General features: G+C 43.3%; 1 protein-coding gene across 2 annotated transcripts in view; it reads right to left on the bottom strand.

Annotated features, from left to right (window-relative positions):
* Window positions 1–18,426, bottom strand: part of LOC141148217 (kinesin-like protein KIF13A) — a 74,052-nt gene extending 55,626 nt beyond the window's left edge. The window contains exons 1-3 of one of the 2 annotated variants that reach the window (XM_073635457.1): window positions 18,080–18,426; window positions 12,585–14,676; window positions 1,285–1,562 (exon numbers count right to left, since the gene is read on the bottom strand). In XM_073635457.1, the coding sequence (XP_073491558.1) occupies window positions 1,285–1,562; window positions 12,585–14,656 (2,350 nt within the window). In that variant the 5' untranslated portion in view covers window positions 14,657–14,676; window positions 18,080–18,426. The remainder of the gene's footprint in view (window positions 1–1,284; window positions 1,563–12,584; window positions 14,677–18,079) is intronic. The other variant, XM_073635456.1, reaches the window with a different exon arrangement.
* Window positions 18,427–23,271: the final 4,845 nt, after the last annotated feature.

The raw sequence follows: 23,271 nt of genomic DNA, 5'->3' as shown, positions 1-23,271 counted from the left end.
AAAAAATTTTGTTGTCAGATGTGAGAAATCAAAATATATTGAGGGAATCCAGATAAATAGTAACGAAATAAGTTTGTGAGAAGTGTGTGTGAATATGAGCAGCAAAACTACTTAATTCTTGTCACATTATAAAGAAGAAGAGAGTGCGCTGTATTAAACCATTTTGAACATTGCAGCGTGATGAAAGTGCTGTATCCATTCCGAACGCTACGTTTACCAGAACGAGCTGTCCCGTGTCGGAATTTCTTCTGAGCATGCGTGGCACTTTGTGCGTCGGAACAGGCCACACACGGTCGGAAAAGACGCGATCGGATTTTGTTGTCGGAAAATTTTATCTCCTGCTGTCCAACTTTGTGTGTCGGAAAATCCGATGGAAAATGTCCGATGGCGCCAACACACGGTCGGAATTTCCGACAACACGCTCCGATCGGACATTGTCCATCGGAAAATCTGACCGTGTGTACGGGGCATTAGCCATCTTCAGTGTGGAGGAAAGAGGAAAAGCTAAAACTGTTTAGATGATTTGGAGGAACAAAAGTAAAAATATATGGTGGCTACATACACATTGGCAGATTTAATTATTATACAATCAGACTTTCCATCTCATTTTCAAAAGACATAATGAATGGGAGGAGTCATGTCTGCTCCAGACATGGGCCAATTATCTGCAAAGTAGTTTAGAAACATTCTTTCTTTATGCCTTTATATTGTATTTATAGCCCAATTTTTTCTTTGTTTAATTTTTAGTTAAGTAAGGAAAGGATAACATATCCCGTCAGAGAATTTTTTTTGTTATTGTCCATGTCCTGTTTCCCTTCACTTTTTGTTTTAAAGATGCAACAGGAAATGAGAGGGAACTTCCCCAAAGGGAGGGGAAATGCCATCTTAGACAGTTGTCACCAGAATGTTTGTTCCCATAGGAAGCATTTGCCTCACCTCTTTCTCTCATGGCAACTCAAACAGTTTAGATTTCACATCATTTTCTGTCTATTTGACAATGACCACCAGTACAAATAGAGAAGGTAAGGCTCCCTAGCGTGTACACAGACAGAAAAAAAATGGCAGCAGGTCTAACTCTACCACAATCTATAAAAAAGTTTTGCCTTTACATACACCTTAAATATTTCTAGATTTCTGATGTGTAAAGAGTTTGTCGATCAGAATATTTATATTTAGCTGAGAAATGGAGAGTGATGGGAACTCGCTGATCTGTGGAGCCATTTAGAATGGATCCAGAATCCAGTAGATCCCTTTATCATATGTGACTCAGTATGACTCTCTTACCATGTTTTTCTCTGCTGTGATCAAGGAATTTCTTCAGACAAGACAGATCCGGCAGAGGGGTTTCCGGAGAGTATGAGTGATACAGGAAAATGGTGGAGGATCTATCAACATAAGATTTCCATTTATCTTCTGCAAGATGAAAAATGCAGCCGCACACAGTCCAATATTCAAAGACTGAAAGTTCTGACAAAAGCTTTAATAGTGGTGTTACATCTGTTTTGGGGTTCCAGGTGAAGACAGCCAGGCGCTCTGTACCCTCCTTACTAATTTTTGTATCACTGAAAGAACACAGAGCAGACATAATAAGACGTTGGTTTGTTTTTGTTAATATAAATATAAAAGTGATAAAAAGAAACAATGTATACAGATTCTGGGTGACATTCAGGACTGACAGCTTTCTGTAACCTTCATGATGTCTGTTAAAGAGAGTGAAGATGACCAGTACTGCATGTACCATAAAATGCTAAAATACTTCTAAGGACTGATACATTGTAATATTTTATTTTTTTGTGCTTGGGTTTAGACTCACCTTAGAATCATTTGGAGGAACAAAAGAAAAATCATATGGTACAGTAGCCACATACACATTGGCAGATTTCATTATCATACAAACAGACTTTCCTTCTCATTTTCAAAAAAGGCATAATGAATGGGAGAAGTCATGGAATTTGTCTCAAGACCATGGCAGCTGTGAACCCAAACTTTATTATCAGTTTTACTTAAAATAGTTGTTAGGCCACATTACCATACTATCCTCTCTGTCTCCTAATCCTGTGTCTCCCTGTGTGTGTGTGATTTATTAAAAAATGCTGGTTATACTTCATTTCAGAGTGCTGATCCGGCCAGCTCTCTCCTTTCCCCATCTGACAGCTGCAGCGGGTGTAGCTGAGAATTCCCCGCTGACGTCAGCCGGGAGGGGAGGAGGAGAGAGCCTGGCCAGTCATGTGATCGCCGAGCGCTGCTCTGAAATTAGGTATATTTTGATCTTTTTTTTAATAAGTCACACACATGGGGGCACACAGGATTAGGAGACAGAGAGGTTAGTATGGTAATGTAAATGTTATTCCAGCAGCAGGAAGGGTGGGAGGCGCTGGTACGAGCTGACAGGCAGGGGGGGAGGTGGGAGGAGGACACAGGAGACACAGGGAGAGCAGAGAGCAGGGCTGCAGATGACGGAGGCACGTAAATTAAAGACAGGGTCAGGGCTCAGCAGCCATGACACACTGTGGTCAGTTTACAGACAGGAGGGTAGAAACTGGCAGGATCAGCCTGGTATTTTAGGTGTTACAGGGGGCCAAATTACAAAGCACAAGCACTGCTTTAAAGGGACAGGATCCATTTTTTTTTAGGTTAACAAACACTTTAAAGCGGAACTTCAGTAATTTTTTCAACTTTCCATCTATGAAATCTTCTGCCCTTGTTGTTTTAACTTTGGATAGTAAAACATTTTTTTTTCTGCCAGTAAATACCTTTCTATAGCCCACTTCCTGTTTCTTGTCTGGTCATTAGCTTATGACACCGTGTACAGCTCATAATCTCACTCTGGTGAGAGTTTGCAAGGAAGGGAGGGGGGATGAGTCATCAGAGGGCCAATCAGAGCTGCAGAGCTGGAGTTGTGCTCTGTGTGTCTGTGTAAATCCAGGAAGTGAACAGGCAGCAGCTTCAGCTGCCCACAGTTAAAATGGATGCAGCCAGACTCAGTGGAGGGAGATTTCTGCAGCATATTTGGCAAGTACAGAATTACAGTATATATAAAATAATATTCAAAGTGGTTGGAGGGAAGTTTCAGAAGAGATAAAGAGATAAAAAGATGTTTTTATTACAAATTATGTGAGCAGACTGAAGTTCCTCTCTAATATCAAGATCACTACTAGTGATAGGGAGATTTAATGACATGCAATAAGTTAGTTATTAGAATTCTAGGTGAGCAGAGAATCACGCAAGGGTGGATTAACTCTTTCCAAGGTATCAGATATTCCTATAGTGACCAGTGTAACACTTCTCCAATGATGTAATACATTTGAACATAACTAGAGATAATCCCAGAGAAAGAGAACCGATCCTATCAGCAATTGAAAAGAGAACCTCTGAGCAACAAAGGTGCTTATTATTGATGGTAAATGGTTAGGACTTGCTAGAAAATCTCTGCAGCTTGGGATAGTTTATGTATAAAATATTTATTTGTCTTCCAAATTCATAAAGTACTAACATGTCATGTGGCAATGTATAATGTATATGCTCTTTAGGAGAGCTTACAACCTATTGTTCTTCCTAAATTTATACAGTAGAACGAGATTGGGGAGAATCTACAGTGCCTTGGAAAAGTAATCACCCCCTTGGCTTTTTACCTATTCTGTTACATTACAGCCTTTAGTTCAATGTTTTTTTTTTTTTATCTGAATTATATGTGCTGGATCAGAACACAGTAGTCTAAGTGTGTGAAGTAAAATTAGAAACATCTATAAATAAAACAATTTTTTAGAAATATAAAAAATCATAATTGGCATGTGCGTATGTATTCACCCCCTTTGTTATGAAGCCCATAAAAAGCTCTGGTGCAACCAATTACCTTCAGAAATCACATAATTAGTGAAATGATTTCCACCTGTGCACAATCTAAGTGTCACATGAACTGTCATTACATATACACACCTTTTTTAAAGGCCCCAGAGGCTGCAACACCTAAGCAAGAGGCACCACTAACCAAACACTGCCATGAAGACCAAGGAACTCTCCAAACCCGTAAGGGACAATGTTGTTGAGGAGTACAAGTCAGGGTTAGGTTATAAAGAAACATCCAAATCTTTGATGATCCCTAGGAGCGCCATAAAATCTATCATAACCAAATGGAAAGAACATGGTACAACAGCAAACCTGCCAAGAGACGGCCGCACACCAAAACTCACGGACCGGGCAAGGAGGGCATTAATCAGAGAGGCAGCACAGAGACCTAAGGTAACCCTGGAGGAGCTGCAGAGTTCCACAGCAGAGACTGGAGTATCTGTACATAGGACCACAATAAGCCGTACGCTCCATAGAGTTGGGCTTTATGGCAGAGTGGCCAGAAGAAAGCCATTACATTCAGCAAAAAACAAAATAACACGTTTTCAGTTTGTGAAAAGGCATGTGGGAGACTTCCAAAATGTATGGAGGAAGGTGCTCTGGTCTGATGAGACTAAAATTGAACTTTTTGGCCATCAAAGAAAACGCTATGTCTGGCGCAAACCCAACACATCACATCACCCAAAGAACACCATCCCCACCGTGAAACATGGTGGTGGCAGCATCATGCTGTGGGGATGTTTTTCAGCAGTCGGATACAGGGATATTCTTGAGCAAAACCTGTACCACTCTGTGTGTGATTTGAGGCTAGGACAGAGGTTCACTTTCCAGCAGGACAATGACCCCAAACACACTGCTAAAGCATCGCTTGAGTGGTTTAAGGGGAAACATGTAAATGTGTTGGAATGGCCTAGTCAAAGCCCAGACCTCAATCCAATAGGAAATCTGTGGTCAGACTTAAAGATTGCTGTTCACAAGCGTAAACCCTCCAACTTGAAGGAGCTGGAGCAGTTTTTCAAGGAGGAATGGGCAAAAATCCCAGTGGTAAGATGTGGCAAGCTCATAGAGACTTATCCAAAGCGACTTGGAGCTGTAATAGCTGCCAAAGGTGGCTCTACAAAGTATTGACTTTAGGGGGTGAATAGTTATGCACATTGACTTTTTCTGTTATTTTGTCCCATTTGTTGTTTGCTTCACAATAAAAAAAAACATCTTCAAAGTTGTGGGCATGTTCTGTAAATGAAATGATCCAAATCCTCAAACAATCCATGTTAATTCCTGGTTGTGAGGCAACAAAACTCAAAAAATGCCAAGAGGGTGAATATTTTTGCAGGGCACTGTAGAAAACCTTTCTCAAATAAACATACCAACTAAATTCAGACAGAACCTAAGGAACATGCAAACATAGGCCAAATAGTTTTTGTCTGTCACTGGAAACAGTTAATGAGTTGTTGGCAATCAACAATAACAGGAAGATCTTCAATCTTGTTGTTATTGAGGGATCTGCCATGAACGGTCATAATCATATTTATTACACAAGTTATAAGAGTTATTAAATTGTATCTCATGCTGATGGTCAATTAGTCATAATTTTGCCACACAAGCTCATTCTCTGATTTGATTCTATTAAAACATAACAACACTATAATTCATCGAAGAACATTGCTTTGGTGATCAGTGTCAATGTAGTCATTACATTGGTGGTCAGTGTAAATTCCCTTGTTAAATTAATTGTGAGTGCTATCAACCCCATTGTCTTGATGGTCAGTTTTAGTGCCACTATTACCTTAGTGGTCTGTCATGAAAGACGTTCTGCTAGTTCAGCCGTCGGCGGAAGATCGGTTAACAGAGCTACTGTCAGTAGAGCAAGAGGACGCGTTCGGAGGCGCGTTGACGCGAACGGACGCATGCGGGTGCGCGCTAATACGAGCGGGTGTACGCGGGTACACGATGAGACGAACGGGCACGTACAATCGGTACTCGGGCATGCACGTGTGCACGCGGCGGCGTGCAGACGTGCAGTGTGACAGCCTTTGGCGCCATTAGGCCTATTTAAGGGTACCTGTCAGCATGCTTCCTTGCTGTCCGGTCTACAGCGTTTCCTGTGACCCTAAGCTTCCAGTATACCTGTTTACCTGATTCCTGTTACCCGGCTTGTTCCTGACTTCTCCTGTTTGCTGCCTGTCTCCGACCTCAGCTTGTCTGACGATTCTCCTGCCTCATCCTTCAGTTATTACCTGCCTGTCCGTTGCCGACCCGGTCCGTGCCCTGACTACTCTCCTGATTCCGTTTTGTACCTGCTCTGCTTGCCTGTGTTTGACCCGGCCTGTCTGACTTTGCTAGTGCTTAAGTTGTACTACAGAACACCTCCCTGCTGCCTGCTTGTTCGTGGGTTCCTGCTAGCTACAGTGCTTCTCTATCCAGTCAACAGTTCTAGTGTTCCTGCCAAGAGTTCTGGTTCTCTACCAGTTGTTCCAGTGCTTCAGTTGCACTACAGAACACCTCCCTGTTGCCTGTTGTTCCTGAGTTCCTGCCAGTGGATCCAGTGTTCCTGTCAGTCCTCCTGCTGCTTCACCAGAGGTCCGGATCAACTCTACACCTGCCACTTACCAAGCACTTGTGGCCCCCTGCACTCCTGAGTCCCTGTCTTCTCTATCAGGGGCTCCCGAACCAGAGGCACACGAGAGGCTACTCCTTGCATTCTGGGCTCCACCACTAGGTACATGACAGTACCGGACAGCCATGTCTGAGCCCACGCAGGGAGCCTCTCCCATGAATGAACTCTGCCGCCATCTTGCTGGACTTACCCAGGCAGTAAAAAGCCTACAAGAAGGCTACACCCAGCTGGAAGGCCGAGTCCAGGCCCTAGCAGCTTCTACACCTCCAGTATCCGGGACTTCTGCTTCACCATCAGTGGTCATGTTGCCGCCTGAACCCAGGGTCCCCACGCCTGAAAGATTTTCAGGTAACCGGAGCAAATTCAGGTCCTTCCGCAACTCGTGTGAGCTCTTTTTTGCCCTTCAACCAAGGACTTTCTCCCTGGAAGCCACCAAGGTGGGGTTCGTGATCTCGCTGCTGACCGGCGAGCCCCAGTCCTGGGCCCATCGCTTATTAGAAAAGAAAGATACCTCACTTGATACCCTGGATACCTTCTTTCGGGCTATGTCAGCACTATATGAAGACCCACAGCTGACCGCCACGGCAGAGACAGCCTTGCACTCCCTACAGCAAGGCCGCAGACCTGTTGAAGACTATGTGTCAGAATTCAGACGCTGGAGTTCTGACACAAACTGGAACAATGCCGCCCTACGGTATCAGTTCCGTATGGGCCTTTCAGAATCCTTGAAGGATGAACTAGCCCGAGTGGGCATTCCTGAGACTTTAGAGAACCTCATAGACCTTTCCATCCAAATAGACAGACGCTTGAGAGAACGACGTACGGAGCGATCTTCTGGTTCTGCTCGCCCTGTCTGGATGCTGCCCCGGGTGCCTAGTTCTCCCCACTCCGCTCCTCCAGCTTCTACTACCATGACTTCAGATACACCGGAACCAATGCAGCTGGGACTCTTACGGCCATCCCTCACTCCTGAAGAGCGTCAACGCCGTCGGGCTGGTAACCTGTGCCTATATTGTGGGGAACCCGGACACTTTGTACGAACATGCCCGGCCAAGCTTCGTAAGTGCCTCTCTGTCTCTCCTGCTCTTACCCCAGCTGCACTGAATAATATGTCTCACCTGGCTGTTCCGCTTCTTTTACAGCTCCCAGGAGGGAATATACCAACCAGCGCTATCATTGATTCCGGGGCCTGCAGTGGCTTTTTAGACTTGTCCTTCGCTTCCAGACATCACATTCCCATCCGGCCCAGGGCGAAAGGACTTTCCATATATCTGGCCGATGGTTCTACCCTCAGATCAGGACCAGTAACCCAGGAAACAGTACCTATGCTCACTACCATTGTTGGCACTCATCAAGAGCTACTTTGCCTGGATGTCATTGAATCTCCTCTATTCCCCATCATATTGGGCATGCCATGGCTCAAGGCCCATAACCCACAAGTTGACTGGGCCTCAGGGAAAATTGAGTTTCCCTACTCTTATTGCCACCAACACTGTCTACCAGAAGTTACTCAAGCTCCCTCTGCCCTGTTGTGCCTGGAAACTGATGCCGAGACCCGTCAAGTTGTACACGAAGTCTACCATAGCTTTCTGGACGTTTTCAGTCAAAAAGGGGCCGAGACCCTTCCTCCTCACCGGCCATATGACTGTCCGATTGAGTTTCTCCCAGGGGCAGAGATTCCTTTTGGGAGAATATTTCCTTTGTCAGAGTTGGAACTAGGAGTATTAAAGACTTACATTGACGACAATCTAAAGAAAGGCTTCATCCAACCCTCCACGTCCCCGGCAGGAGCAGGAATCTTTTTTGTGGAAAAGAAAGACCATTCATTGCGCCCTTGTGTGGATTATCGGGCACTCAATAAAATCACGATCAAGAACCGTTATCCCTTACCATTAGTGCCAGAACTTTTTCAGAGGCTGGGGTCTGCAGTAGTGTTTTCTAAGTTAGATTTTCGTGGTGCCTACAATCTTGTCCGCATTCGCAAGGGAGACGAATGGAAGACTGCTTTCCGTACCCGGTTTGGGCACTTCGAATATTTAGTCATGCCTTTCGGACTTTGTAATGCTCCTGCTACATTTCAGCATTTTGTAAATGACATTTTCAGAGACTACCTTGACCTGTTTGTTGTTATTTATCTAGATGACATTCTAATCTTCTCTTCCTCCCTAGTTGAACACCGTGAACATGTCAGAAACGTTTTGACCCGACTTCGCCTGCACGGCCTTTACGCCAAGCCTGAGAAATGTGTCTTCGAGCAGGAGAGTATTCAGTTCCTTGGTCTTATTATCTCAGTGGAAGGCATCAAAATGGACCCTCAGAAGGTCTCCGCCATTTTGGACTGGCCCGCTCCTACTGACAAAAGAGGGATTCAATGTTTCGTGGGATTTGCGAATTTTTATAGAAAATTCATCAAGGGATTCTCCACCATCATTTCTCCCATTACAAGATTAACCCAACAGGGCCTCAAGTTCCACTGGTCTACGGAAGCTCAGATGGCCTTTACTACACTGAAGGATCTGTTTGTCTCGGCCTCAGTTTTAAAACATCCTGATTCCACGTTGCCCTACATCCTGGAGGTGGACGCCTCGGAGATAGCGGTCGGCGCAGTACTCTCCCAAAGACAGGGGCCTAGGGCTCTTCTGCACCCAGTCGCTTTTTTTTCCCGTAAATTATCGGAAGCAGAAAGGAACTATGACGTGGGTGATCGAGAATTGTTAGCGATCAAAGCTGCGCTGGAGGAATGGCGATACCTGTTAGAGGGAGCAGCCCACCCGATTCTTGTTTATACAGATCACAAGAATCTAGAATATTTAAAGACTGCCAAGAGGTTGAAACCACGACAGGCCAGATGGGCACTGTTCTTTACTAGATTTTCTTTCCATATTACCTACCGTCCCGGGTCAAAGAATATCAAGCCTGACGCTCTGTCACGGATGTACAGTGATTCAGAAGCACCTTCTCCGCCAGATACCATCTTGTCCTCAGGGAACTTTCTGTTACTCCAAGGGGATCTACTGTCACAGATCAAGCAAGCCTCCAGGAACGTTTCCACTCCACCTGATACAATCCTACAGGCCAGAGATGATCTTCTGTGGTTTAAGGATAGGATCTTCGTACCTCAGCAGGCGCGAATGGCAGCTCTTAGTTCTTGCCATGACCATATGTTGGCCGGCCATTTCGGAGTACATAAAACATCTGAACTTCTTCAGCGCACGTGCTGGTGGCCATCATTAAGAAAGGACTGCAAGGACTACGTGGAAGCATGTGTCACCTGTATCCAAAATAAAGGCAGCAAATCTAAAGCCTGGGGCCTGTTAAAACCACTATCTGTCCCGGAGAAGCCAGGGAGGATGATCTCCATGGATTTTATTGTCGAGTTGCCACCTTCTGAAAGCTACACTACGATCTTCATAATAGTGGATAGACTATCCAAGATGGCACATTTCCTACCAATGAAAGGTACCCCTACTGCTGCTGAAACTGCCAGGACATTCATTAAGGAGGTGGTGAGGCTTCATGGCATCCCTGCCAATATTACTTCTGATCGGGGGGTACAATTCACTTCTAGGTTCTGGAGAGCTCTTTGTGAATCCCTGAAAATTGATCTTGCCTTCTCTTCTGCCTATCACCCCCAAACAAATGGCCAGACAGAGAGAACGAATCAGACGCTGGAGCAGTATCTGCGCTGTTTTTCCTCGTTTTCTCAGGATGATTGGGCTCCGCTTCTTCCCCTTGCCGAATTTGCATACAACAACTCTGTTCATTCCGCTACAAAACAAACACCATTTTTTGAAAATTATGGGTTCCATCCTCTGTTCTTGTCCACTAACATTCCGGAGTGTCCAGTACCAGCTGTGCAAGAAAACCTAAACTTCTTTGAATCAAATAATAAGCTTCTGCAAGAGACTATGGCAAGGACCCAGGACTATAACAAAGAGGTGTTTGACAAGAAGAGAAGGGGGGAGCTTGATCTTAAACCTGGAGATTTGGTTTGGCTATCCACTTTGAATTTAAGATTGGCTTGTCCTTCCAAAAAGTTGGGTCCCAAGTTCGTGGGTCCTTTTCCAGTGACAAGAAAAATTAATAATGTGGCCTATGAACTAAAGCTACCAGAATCATTCCGGATTCATCCGGTCTTTCATGTTGCCCTACTCAAACCTGCAGTTCCTGATCCTTTTGTCAACCGGATGGTCAATCCCCCTGAGCCCGTGATCATTGACGGAGAAACTGAATATGAGGTTGAGTCCATTCTGGATTGTAGGAAGAGAGTCCAGTTCTTGGTAAAATGGAAGGGGTATGGGCCTGAGGAAAACTCCTGGGAGCCGGAGTCCAACATCCATGCTAGGAGGTTGATTCTTGCCTTTAAAAGATCTCATCCAAGTAAGATGGCACAGTTGGGCATCCGGAGCCTGCCCCTTGGGGGGGGGCAATGTCATGAAAGACGTTCTGCTAGTTCAGCCGTCGGCGGAAGATCGGTTAACAGAGCTACTGTCAGTAGAGCAAGAGGACGCGTTCGGAGGCGCGTTGACGTGAACGGACGCATGCGGGTACGCGCTTATACGAGCGGGTGTACGCGGGTACACGATGAGACGAACGGGCACGTACAATCGGTACTCGGGCGTGCACGTGTGCACGCGGCGGCGTGCAGACGTGCAGTGTGACAGCCTTTGGCGCCATTAGGCCTATTTAGGGGTACCTGTCAGCATGCTTCCTTGCTGTCCGGTCTACAGCGTTTCCTGTGACCCTAAGCTTCCAGTATACCTGTTTACCTGATTCCTGTTACCCGGCTTGTTCCTGACTTCTCCTGTTTGCTGCCTGTCTCCGACCTCGGCTTGTCTGACGATTCTCCTGCCTCATCCTTCAGTTATTACCTGCCTGTCCGTTGCCGACCCGGTCCGTGCCCTGACTACTCTCCTGATTCCGTTTTGTACCTGCTCTGCTTGCCTGTGTTTGACCCGGCCTGTCTGACTTTGCTAGTGCTTAAGTTGTACTACAGAACACCTCCCTGCTGCCTGCTTGTTCGTGGGTTCCTGCTAGCTACAGTGCTTCTCTATCCAGTCAACAGTTCTAGTGTTCCTGCCAAGAGTTCCGGTTCTCTACCAGTTGTTCCAGTGCTTCAGTTGCACTACAGAACACCTCCCTGTTGCCTGTTGTTCCTGAGTTCCTGCCAGTGGATCCAGTGTTCCTGTCAGTCCTCCTGCTGCTTCACCAGAGGTCCGGATCAACTCTACACTTGCCACTTACCAAGCACTTGTGGCCCCCTGCGCTCCTGAGTCCCTGTCTTCTCTATCAGGGGCTCTCGAACCAGAGGCACACGAGAGGCTACTCCTTGCATTCTGGGCTCCACCACCAGGTACGTGACATGGTCAGTGCAAATACTCCCATTATATTGATGATTAGTGTGAATATTCCTGTTTTATTGGAGGTCAATGCCAAAGCCTCTATTACATTGGTAATAAGTGTTACAACAGGTTAGTTACTAGAGTCCAGCTCAGAATTAGAGTACATTGTAGTGGGTGTAATGCAGAGAGTCAGAATATCTTAGCCAGTGAGAATAGAGGCTGCAGCCCCTGAAAGACTCCCACTCTAATGTGATTCTCTTACTGGCTGTGCTGGTATTATGCTTCTACCTTTTGGTGCCTAAACTATGGTATATGACGGAAGCACTCAATCGGAGTGTGGGACATTCCATTACAAGGCCTTCCTACAGAAGTTAGTTGTAATAAAAAAATTAAGTTAAAACCTTGGCTTTGTCAGAGATAGCCAAGCTCTCATTGTCCCCAAAGCAATCCAATTGGCTGCTATGATGATAGTCTTGGCACTCATTTGCATTTTTCAATCCATAACTTTGTGTATTCATTTTTTTTTCATGTTTTGCGTGGCACCCATGCTTCAACATATCTTAAAGTTAAACTATAAGAACGCTGGAGTTTAAGAAACATTTGCAATATACGTTCCCAGCTGCAAAGACCCAACCGAGTTACAGCATAGTTTAGTAACAACACCTGTATTTACAGGATAACAAAATAAAAGGAATTTCTGATATACTGTATGCCTTTATGTGTCATATATCACCTGCAATTTACTATTACATGTGTCATGAAAAAAATTAATAAAATACCTTGGTAAAGTAGAATGATCTTCCAGATCTATCGTTTTCTGCAAGCAATTACTGTTCCTTAAAATTTCAGCAGTTTGAGAACTGGCCTCACCATACTGTGGTGAACATGGAACCATGTAGTCTTGTACTTTTGTGCCATCACCTATCTCCAAGTATTCTGATTTGGTGGTATTAACTTTCATTTCAATAGGTTGACTGTTTGACTCATTAGAGATTGGGGTGAACATATCAGATGTTTGTTTTTTTTCAGTAGAGTTAAGATCATCATCAGAGGCTGGAATGGTTGGTGCAGAACTTTCAGTTTCCTTGTAAAATGCTGATTTAGTCTTGGATTTCTCATTCTCAATCATGTTACTATTCCAGCCTTCTCTTTCAGATAATATGGATGGCCTGCCCTTTTCTGTATTCAGTTCATCGTATGTTTGAGCCTCAGCTTTAGATGAAACATTTGTCTTCATATATTCTGGCTTTGGTCTGCTAGGTTGGTGTAAAACAAATACATTTGTTCCTATCTGCATTTTATCGTCATGCCACAGCTGGGTCTTTGTCTTAGATAAGCAGCCATTGACATAGGTTTTTGAGTTGTTGACTGGAGTTAGAAAAACCTCTCCTTCTTCTGTCTTCCTAATCACACAGTGTTCACACTCAGCCTCAGCACCAGAGATCTGTATGTCTTGAGAAGGTCCAGAGCCAATTTTGGTGATATCATTTATACTATGGATACTTAATGATGTACTCTGTTGGATAAGATAGCAATCGTTACTAAATGTGACATTCTGTTTTTTAAGGATGATGCCCATGTTCTCTAAATTCTTCTGCCATTCCTGTGTGGCAACCTCGGTCCTTTTCAGCTTTTCTTCCCACGAGGTTTTCAGATCACTGAGAAGACTTTCTTTTTCCTCTAACTGTGACTTCAGTTTTTTTACTTCTGCCTTCACTTGTTCTGTTGTTGTAAGCTGCTCTCTGAGGCTTTTTATTGCCTCTTGTAACTCCTCTATGGCTTTGGATTTCACATCCTTATTCACCATGGCTTGATTGACTATTCGTTTGGCGCTTTCTGCGTATCTTAGGGTAGAGAGCGTTTCCTGATAATTATCTGCTGCAGGACTGACTGTGGCCAACATAATTGTCTTGCTGTTTCCTCCAAGATTGTTCTTTAGCAGCCATGTGAGCACAGAGTCTCTATATTTCACATGTTGAGTCTTCCTTTTATTTTCTGAGTTTTCAGCTAATGAATTTATGACTAGACCGAGAGTTAAGAGGGATTTGTTGATATTACGACATTCCTCAAGCTGACTGCCTTGGGCTCCAGATTTGTAGGACCTCTCACTTCCCGCTAGATCTACTAGGCTGGCCTTGCTCACCAACTCTCTGGAGGCTCCAGACTTGGGATCATTACATAATTGTGTAACAGTCAGCATTAGTATGGAATGGGATCGACTGCTCTGTTCATTCATCTTGGTTTCTGCAATGGCCCTCTGTTTGTTACCTTGTTCCAGCAGCAATTTAATCTCTTCATAGCTTCGAACAGCATGACAAGATAACTCCTCAACATATGGGCCGAGTAGTCGGTCTTCTCTAACTCTTAGTTTCCTTGGCTTTTCTTCTGACCTTAGAAGATCTCTCACCTCCTCATTATATATCTCAAAATAGGAGGCCTCAATCCTGATGGTTTTCAAGTCATTGGACTCTTTATTAAATAAAGCAGAGCAGATGTTTGGCACAATACCAGGTTGGTCTTCTGTGCCCATCATTGAAAATGTTTTTCCTGATCCTGTTTGGCCATAAGCAAAGATACACACATTGTAACCAAGCCATATGTTCTCGAGAACTCCTTCTCCAAGATGTTCAAAAACATCTTCTTGCCCAGTATCATGTCTATCCTCTGTCCAGAAACAGTTGTCATATGTGAAGGTATGAGGTTCTTTTCTGGCTTTTTCCTTGCAGGAAATGGGTGACAGAAGGGTAATCTGGTTTCCACTGACCCGAACAACACACTCTGAGTTTAGTCCTTCCTCCCTCTGATTCAGAGGACGGACCCTCACAGCCACTTTCACTTTGCTGTTATTCATTTTCCCAGTTTTTAGATAACCTGTGGGGAGAAAATATAAAAAAGGATGAAAACAGTTTTTGAGATCTGAATATCCTTATAATACTGACCTGCTGACTCGCATGCATAAAACAAACACAAATCTGTCAATAGGATACACTTGACATCCTTAGGATTATACAAGCAGATGTTCCTGTTAGTTAATGGTAGGCCAATTCTGGCATTCCTCACCTACATGTAAAACTCATCATATTTTTTTGCTAGAAAATTACTCAGAACCCCCAAAAATGATATTTTTTAGCAGAGACCTAAGGAATAAAATGGTGGTCATTACAATTTTCTATGTCACACGGTATTTGTGCAGGAATTTTTCAAATGCGATTTTTTTGGGGAAAAAAACACTTGAATCAAAAAAAAACCACCTAAGTTAGCCCAATTTTTTTGTAATATGTGAAAGATGATGTTACACTGAGTAAATAGATAGCTAACATGTCACGCTTTAAAATTGCACACACTTGTGGAATGGCACCAAACTTTGGTACTTAAACTTTTGGTACTTACAAATCAGGTGATGCATTAAAAATGTTTACAGATTACCTGTTTAGAGCTACAGAGGAGATCTTGTGCTAGAATTATTGCTCTCGCTCTAACATTCACAGTGATACCTTACATGTGCAGTTTGAACGCCGTTTACATATACAGGGGCAACCTACATATGCTTTGCTTCTGCGTGCGGGGATAGGGGTGGTTTACTTTTTTTTTTTTAATTATTTTATTTTTATTTTTTTTATTTTTACACTTTCCCTTTCATTTTTTTTTGTGAGTGGACAGATAGGATTGATCCAATAGGATCTCCTGTCCTTTCAACCAATCATGTGATGGTGTCAAAACCCACTACCTGATTGGCCGGGAGGAGGATCAGTGTTACAACAGTTAATATTCATTCGCTGTTGTAACACACCTGGGTGAGCTGAAAGCGCACTCTCTGTGCCCCGAGCCCACCCTATTTCGAAGCCTATTACACCCCCCGCCCATCCCCGCAATTGTAAACCATATGCCAGGGCTGGGCGTACAAATAGGGGGGCAACGGAAGGGATATAGGAGGCGACGCCCGTGCTCCCTCAATGGACGGGCCGCCCCTGGCCGGAAGTGATGCTTCTGGCCTCCGAGGGTCATAGAGATGGCCAGGATCCATCTGTTCCATGGCCAGCTCTATGGTAAACCACCGCCACAAGCGGTTTAATTCTTTGGCTCACACGGGCGAGCCAGGAGAAGCACCGGAGGGAGGAAGTAGGGTGAGTGAGTGAGTCCCCTCCCGCTACCTGTAAAAGTAATCAAGTATCTAAACAGCCACTATGAGGGCTTTTAATTTGCAGGGAATTGCCTGCTGAAAAAAATGATATCCAAATGCAGCTTACAGATATGTCCACTCAAAATCCAGGATGTCACATGGTGGCATATGAGAAAAGCATGAACATAATGCCTGCCAAACAACATGAATACTGATTATGAAAAATGTACCAAAGACCAGAGTATGTGCTTGCAGTCATAACTTGTAGTACATACAAATAAGGTACCGTAAAGGCAGTTTTTTTATTTCTTTTTTTCATGATTAGCAGCCAGGCTGCCCCCTTCTAGTGCTATCCCCTGCAGACTCAAGCCGCGTACACACGAGCGGACTTTACGGCAGACTTTACGAGTGACTTTCTGAATGAACGGACTTGCCTACACACAATCAACCAAAGTCCGTCGAATTCGTACGTGATGACGTACGACCGGACTAAAACAAGGAAGTTCATAGCCAGTAGCCAATAGCTGCCCTAGCGTGGCTTTTTGTCCGTCGAACTAGCATACAGACTCGAGTCCGTCGGATAGATTTGAAACATGTTTCAAATCTAAGTCTGTCCAATTTTTGAGAAAACAAAGTCCGCTGGAGCCCACACATGATTGAATTGTCTGACGAAATCCCGTCCGCCGGCCAAGTCTGCCGTAAAGTCTGGTCGTGTGTACGCGGCATTAGCTTTCTGTGATCCAGCACTGGTCTTCTAGGTTGATCTGCACTCCAATTAATTTAAACCACTTTCATTCAATCCTCACTTTCTGCATAGAGCATCAAGGATCCCCCCCGGGGGTTGTCACAATGGTGTTCTATAATAATACAGAGAAAAGTGCTGATGTCATTATGATCTCTGCATCATTGAGCACTTCTTAGCTCTAAAGAAGAGGAGAAGAAGAAGAAGACACTGTGTGCAATGTGACTAAGGTTGCCAAATTTATTGGGGAAAAAAAGGCTGGCTTCAGCCCAGGTGGCAACTCTACATATGACAGAACCGAAGGTATCTGAAAATAGGTAAGTATTTAATACATATAGGCCTCTTAGGGTGCAGGTTTGTTGGGGTGAGCATAGTTTATAGCTTATTTATTTCTATCTGTGTCCCCATTGAAAGATATCCCTTTGCTTGCTTTCTGTTCTGGAAATAGGGGAGGGGATGGGGGGGGCACAAAAGCAGGCACAAATAAAAACGGAAGAGGGATAAAAGAGAAATATATCCACTTTCCTTTAGAAGCTCCATGAGCAAGGCCCTCCTATCCCTTATGTTCTGAACTGTATTGTAATTGTATTGCCCCCATTTATATTGTAAAGTGCTGCACAAACCAATGTTGCCAACCCTCAGTATTTTTACTGGCAGCCAGTAAAAAGCGGCACTTTTCTCCTGCCAGTAAATGCCAGTAACAGGAAAAAGTTGCCAGTAAAAAATATGGCTGTGTAGCGCTCGGCTCGGAACTGCACATGCAGTCGTGTCGTGTGATGTCATGATGCAAGGGAGCCAAGCGGAGTGGCCAGAGTCTCGTGTGCGGGTATGCAGGGCAAGGCAAGCTGGGAGCGGGACTGTCAGTGGTGTTTGGACTGGAGTGGACTGAAGGGACCACCTGGCGTGGAGAGAGACTGTCACTGTGACCTGGGAGGGGACGTGTCGTGTTGGTGAGATGTCATCATCATCTGTGCTGCTGCACCTGCTGTCAGTTTCACAGTAAGACAATTTCCTGTGTGTGTGTGTGCTGTCCATTCTAATTTCTTGCCCTCCTGAGTCCAGTCCCTGAGCTACTTACTTACTATATCTAAAATAAAATAAGAAACATGTTTTTTGCCTTAATATCTATTTCAAATCACATTGCTAATTGCATGTTGTATTTCTATGTAGCCTAAATACTGAAACTTGCACTTAAAACTGCCATTTTTTCAATTTTGGAAATACCAGTAAAAACTTGGCAGTGCCAGTAAATTTTAGGTGTTGTGTCAGTAAATTTCAATTTGGTAGGTTGGCAACACTGGCGCAAACTGTTGGCGAAATATAAATCCTGTATAATAATATACAATATGTTCCATGGTTCAGAGCTACAGTAACATTGTGGGACTTTATTTAATATAAAATAATGAACTTACCATTAAGGAATTTTCAATTCACCTGTCACTCCTGTGTTATAAGTTCCTTTGTTTTGGTTGTCACCCTTAGGCACTCCCTGTATGATGAGGACATATAGGTATAACAGAGCAGATTGGGATGTTTGTATTCCGCAATTCTTCCACTTCTGAGTTGTCTACAGTAAAAGTGTTATTTATATCTTTTTTCTCAAAATCCTGGATGATGGCATCTGATTCTGCTCTACTTGGGTTGTTTGCTCTCCTGTTGGTAGCAAATTCACTTTCGTTATGACTAGAGATGAGTTAATCATTAAAAAACTTCTGTACTAGGCGTGTTCCTGAGATAAACAACCTTCTGACTTTGCAACCCCTGTAATGAAAAAAAAATGTTTGATGTCTTCCTGAAATCCAAAAGAGCGTTTTTTCCAGATATAATATATTTTTTTATATTTCATAGATCTTTATTGGATTTTTACATTAACAAGGCAGAAAAAACAAAAAAAGGAAAAAAGAAAAGTAAGAACATAGCGTTTACAAGTATGGTAATGTACAGAAGTATAAAACAAACCAATTAGAATATAACACAGACACAGATAATGGAAGAGCTAGTGAAAGAATTTCTCAGTAATGCAAACATTGGTTATCGGTATTTGAAAGGATATATCTAGTAGTAATGGCTGATAAAGCTGAGGGATTCTACCTGTTTGGAATTGGAATACAAGGCCAAACAGAATTCAAAGTTTTTAACTAAGTTTTAACTAGGTTTCGTTGGTGTTTAACATCTGATTAATTTGGGACTGTGGAGCATCTCCACTTGTAAATAATTAGTAGTCTAGCAGTGAATAGTATGTGCATGGTTAGGATTCTGAGGTTATATGGAAAAGCATCTATACCTAAGCTGAGAATGGCTAAGGAAGGAGAAGGATCTGTTATGCAGCGTACACACGAGCGGACTTTTCGACCGGACTGGTCTGACGGACCGAGTCCGGCGGACGATCCGATCGTGTTTGGGCTTCATCGGACTTTCAGCGGACTTTTCCAGTTGAAAATCTGACGGACTTTAGATTTGAAACATGCTTCAAATCTTTCCGACGGACTCGAGTCCGGTTGAAAAATCCGCTCGTCTGTGTGCTAGTCCGACGGACGAAAACCCAAGCTAGGGCAGCTATTGGCTACTGGTTATCAACTACCTTATTTTAGTCCGGTCGTACGTCATCACGTACAAATCCATCAGACTTTGGTGTGATCCTGTGTAGGCAAGTCCATTCGTTCAAAAGTCCAATGAAAGTCCGCCAGAATGGTCGTTGGACTTTTGTTGCCGAAAAGTCCGCTCGTGTGTACACGGCCTTATAATTCCAGTAAGCTCTGAGATAAAGGTGACATTTTTTTTCCGAAAGGAGCATATATTTTGACACACCCAAAGAATGTGCGGTAAAGAACCTGTTTGGGAGCATCCCTCCCAGCATTTGTCATCATCTAAGTTAGAAAATTTGAAAAGGAGTTAGGTACCATCTATGATGACGTTTATGGGAGCTTTGGAGGAGCTATGATTGTAAAAGATAGCCTGGCACCACTGGTGGAACAAGAGATTTTTTAACTAGTAAATACTTTTTAAAAGTATTTTTGTTATGTAAGAGTGTAAAGGCCCATAAACACAATACGAAAATTGGATGGAAAAATTTGTACGATGAGCTCTCTGACGATTTTTCGGATCGCTAGTACGGTGGTTTCCACAACCGATTCAGATTTTTCGTCAGACAAAAGCTGGATGTGCAGACTATAACATTTTTGTCAGATGTGAACTCAAAGTCAGACTTTCTTTAAATTGGTACAGTTTTCATAGGAAAAAAAATTGTAAGAGAAAGACTATGCATGCTCAGAAACAAAAAAATACATACAAAACTATTCAATACATTACGTGACTTCTGACGTTTGTATTATGTTGTTTGAAAGTTTTTGTATTTTGAGTAACCTCTTCACTTTCGACATGAGACTAGTATGCAACAAAAAGTGAACATTTGGTCATCCGAAAATCTAAGCGTGTGTACGAGGCTTAAGAGGACATCGAAAAGAGAGATACTTTTCAATTTAAGTGAGTCAGAGGACCAAAAGTTCCATGCCCTTTTAGGCAGTTTTGGTGTTGGGGGTAGGGTTTTTATAAAGGTAGGAAGCTATTTTTCTATATACAAATAAACCCTGAGGGAATATCTTGTATTTGGCCTGTAGAGTTGAGAAAGGGAGAAGCTTATCATTGTGTATTAACACTATCAAAAGTTTGTTTCTAAAGGCTGACCAATACTTTCTTAGGGTAATATCTGGCTTGGTATAGATGTTTCCCCTTTTCTCAATAGGTGCAATACTGTTACCCACCACTGGGGGGAGGTTCTCTAATTTCCATTATAAGCAGAGGTAGGGTCTATCCGTTACTATTGATTAATATATATAATTTTAATGTTCCGCATTCACACATAGAGTTTTATGATGCCCATTATGTATATATATATAGTTTCTGATCTATGTCTGCTAATATATATGTACAGGCGAACGGAGATGCGCTGGTCCGTCTAAATACACAATGGGATTAGGCTCCTCCAGATGGGCGTTCCCTCTATCCCATTATTCCTTATGGTGGCTGCTATATGGGGGAGGGTTTGGTTTACCTATGACGCCCATGACTGCCCTTTATGTTAACAAGAGGGGGGAGAATATTGCATGTCCGTCCGCCTTATAAGGTATGAGGTGTAACAAAATGGCGCCGCATTTGAAAACATCGATGACGAAACGCCCCTCCAGGACCTATCCAGAGTCTCTTCCAACATCTGGAACCCTCTACCTCAAACTTTTTGGCTATCTTCTACACTGTCCACCTATAGGTGATCCCTGAAATCTCATTCTCTTTGTACCATCTGCTCTCTTGCCCTGCATCCTGCACCCTGCTGCCCTGTATCTGCTCCCCTTGTTTCTGATACCAGTCCTGGTTCCCCTTTCCCTGTATCTCTGGTATTACCCTGTTTTTCTGTTTTCCCCATTTTGTATCTATTGTATATAGTTAGTTTGTTAGTTAGGCTTTCTGGTACTTAGTTAGGCTGCTTGTTATATATTTTTGTCACTTAGTTGAAGGTTCACTTGTATCGTTACCTTTGCTTTTTTTCCTGTTTGCTCATGTTAGGATGCCTTTACTATTAATAAACTTACTTTATCATATATATAGACTGGCCTCAGTGTAGCTACGCAGATCTAGCCATCAATGCTGCTGGTATGCCTGACAGTGGACCTCTCTCTTAGCTCTCTCTCTTGCAGCTCCCTTCTGCTCTGACACATGCCCTACCTTTGGGCAGGGGACCTCATGTCTGCGGGGTAAAGCCTCAAACTTCTGTCAGGCCCTAGAATATAAAGAGTGTACATGCATGCATGCACACACAGCCTGATGACCCCTAGTAAAGATTGGACCCACAGTTAGAGGCCTCTTCCCTCCCAATGCTCTTCAAAGTCTCTGAACTCCAGAACCCACTTTGGGAGTTGCTATCACGTGCCTGGTGATGACTGGAATGTTGTAAAAGCCTCTCTTGCACCTCCTGCCCAATACTCCAGAAGGTGGGGACAGAGAGGGCAAGGAGGGGTACGGGTAGCTGGCTAGTGAATTCTGCTCTTAGGTGAATAAATCTTGAGGTTGCAGTCCTAAGAACAGGATACTGAAGCAGCTTGGCACCAGAGCAGGAGATGGTGGCAGAGTCGGTATGCAGTCAGCAACCAACGTTAGCCGGGCAACAAAGGACCGAGTCACCAGGCAGAGCAAGTCCAGGAAGCAGGTCTATGTTGGTAACAGCTGGGCAGCGCAGTACCGAATCAGTAAGTATAGACGAGTCCAGTAAACAGGCGAGGTCAAAGAGATCAGATGAACAAGGTTAATGCAGAAGCCAAGGCAAAGTCCAGGAGAAAGCCGGGTTATACCCAGGTAAGTAGGTTCAATGGATTTGGTCTCAGAAATACAGATCCAAGCTGAAGACCACTCAGCAACTGCTCATGGTAATAGGCCAGTTTAAATAGGCAACTGGGAGCCAAGTACGCAGGCTAATTCAAATGAGTACATGCGCGTGTACATACGAAAAATACAATAATTCTCCTATAAGACTCTGGTCCGGCCGCACCTAGAGTATGCTGTCCAGTTCTGGGCACCAGTCCTCAGGAAGGATGTACTGGAAATGGAACAAGTACAAAAAAGGGCAACAAAGCAAATAAAGGGTCTGGAGGATATTACTTATGAGGAAAGGTTGCGAGCACTGAACTTATTCTCTCTGGAGAAGAGACGTTTGAGAGGGGATATGATTTCAATGCACAAATATCATACTGGTGACCCCACAATAGGCTGAAAACTTTTTCGCAGAAGGGAGTTTAATAAGACTTGTGGCCACTCATTAAAATTAGAAGAAAAGAGGTTTAACCTTAAACTATGTAGAGGATTCTTTACTGTAAGAGCGGCAAGGATGTGGAATTCCCTTCCACAGGTGGTGGTCTCAGCGGGGAGCATTGATAGTTTCAAGAAACTATTAGATAAGCACCTGAATGATCGCAACATACAGGGATATACAATGTAATACTGACACATAATCACACACATAGGTTGGACTTGGTGGACTTGTGTCTTTTTTCAACCTCACCTACCATGTAACTATGTAACTATAATTATATCAATAAAATGGAAGATAAGATTGCATCATGTCATATTAAGCATATCATTAGCTTATAAAAAGGTTAATAAAAAAAAAAAAACACGTTATACCTTTGGCCTTGCTAATTGATTTCCCAGAAACGCAAAGCATTCCTGTTAGTTCTCTGTTATTGAACATAAAAATATCAAAACCTCTATACAAGGATGTCCAAGTTTCTCTAAAATTAGGCCATATTTTTCTAATGCTTTTGATGTAATACTTTATTGGTTTATTTGTTGCTCTACTCGATACATTTTTACATTGTTATGTACTCATCCGGTTCATAAATTGATATGTTTAGCTTTATTGCTATCTGAATGTTGTACCACCATCTTTGTATCTACTCAATTTGTCAATCTTTGTTATATTTAAAAAAATAATGAACAAATCTGACGATAAAATTGGGCCATAGTAATGGTTTTATTGGGTATCAGAGAGCAATAGAAACAAATACATTTTATGATATTCACATGCCATAATCTTTGAGACTTGTTTATAAAAAAA

This window comes from Aquarana catesbeiana, linkage group LG06 (genome assembly GCF_042186555.1).
Source record: "Aquarana catesbeiana isolate 2022-GZ linkage group LG06, ASM4218655v1, whole genome shotgun sequence".
Taxonomy (NCBI): domain Eukaryota; kingdom Metazoa; phylum Chordata; class Amphibia; order Anura; family Ranidae; genus Aquarana; species Aquarana catesbeiana.
Note: the sequence above shows the minus strand (reverse complement) of the source record. Positions and strands in the feature narration are given on the sequence as shown.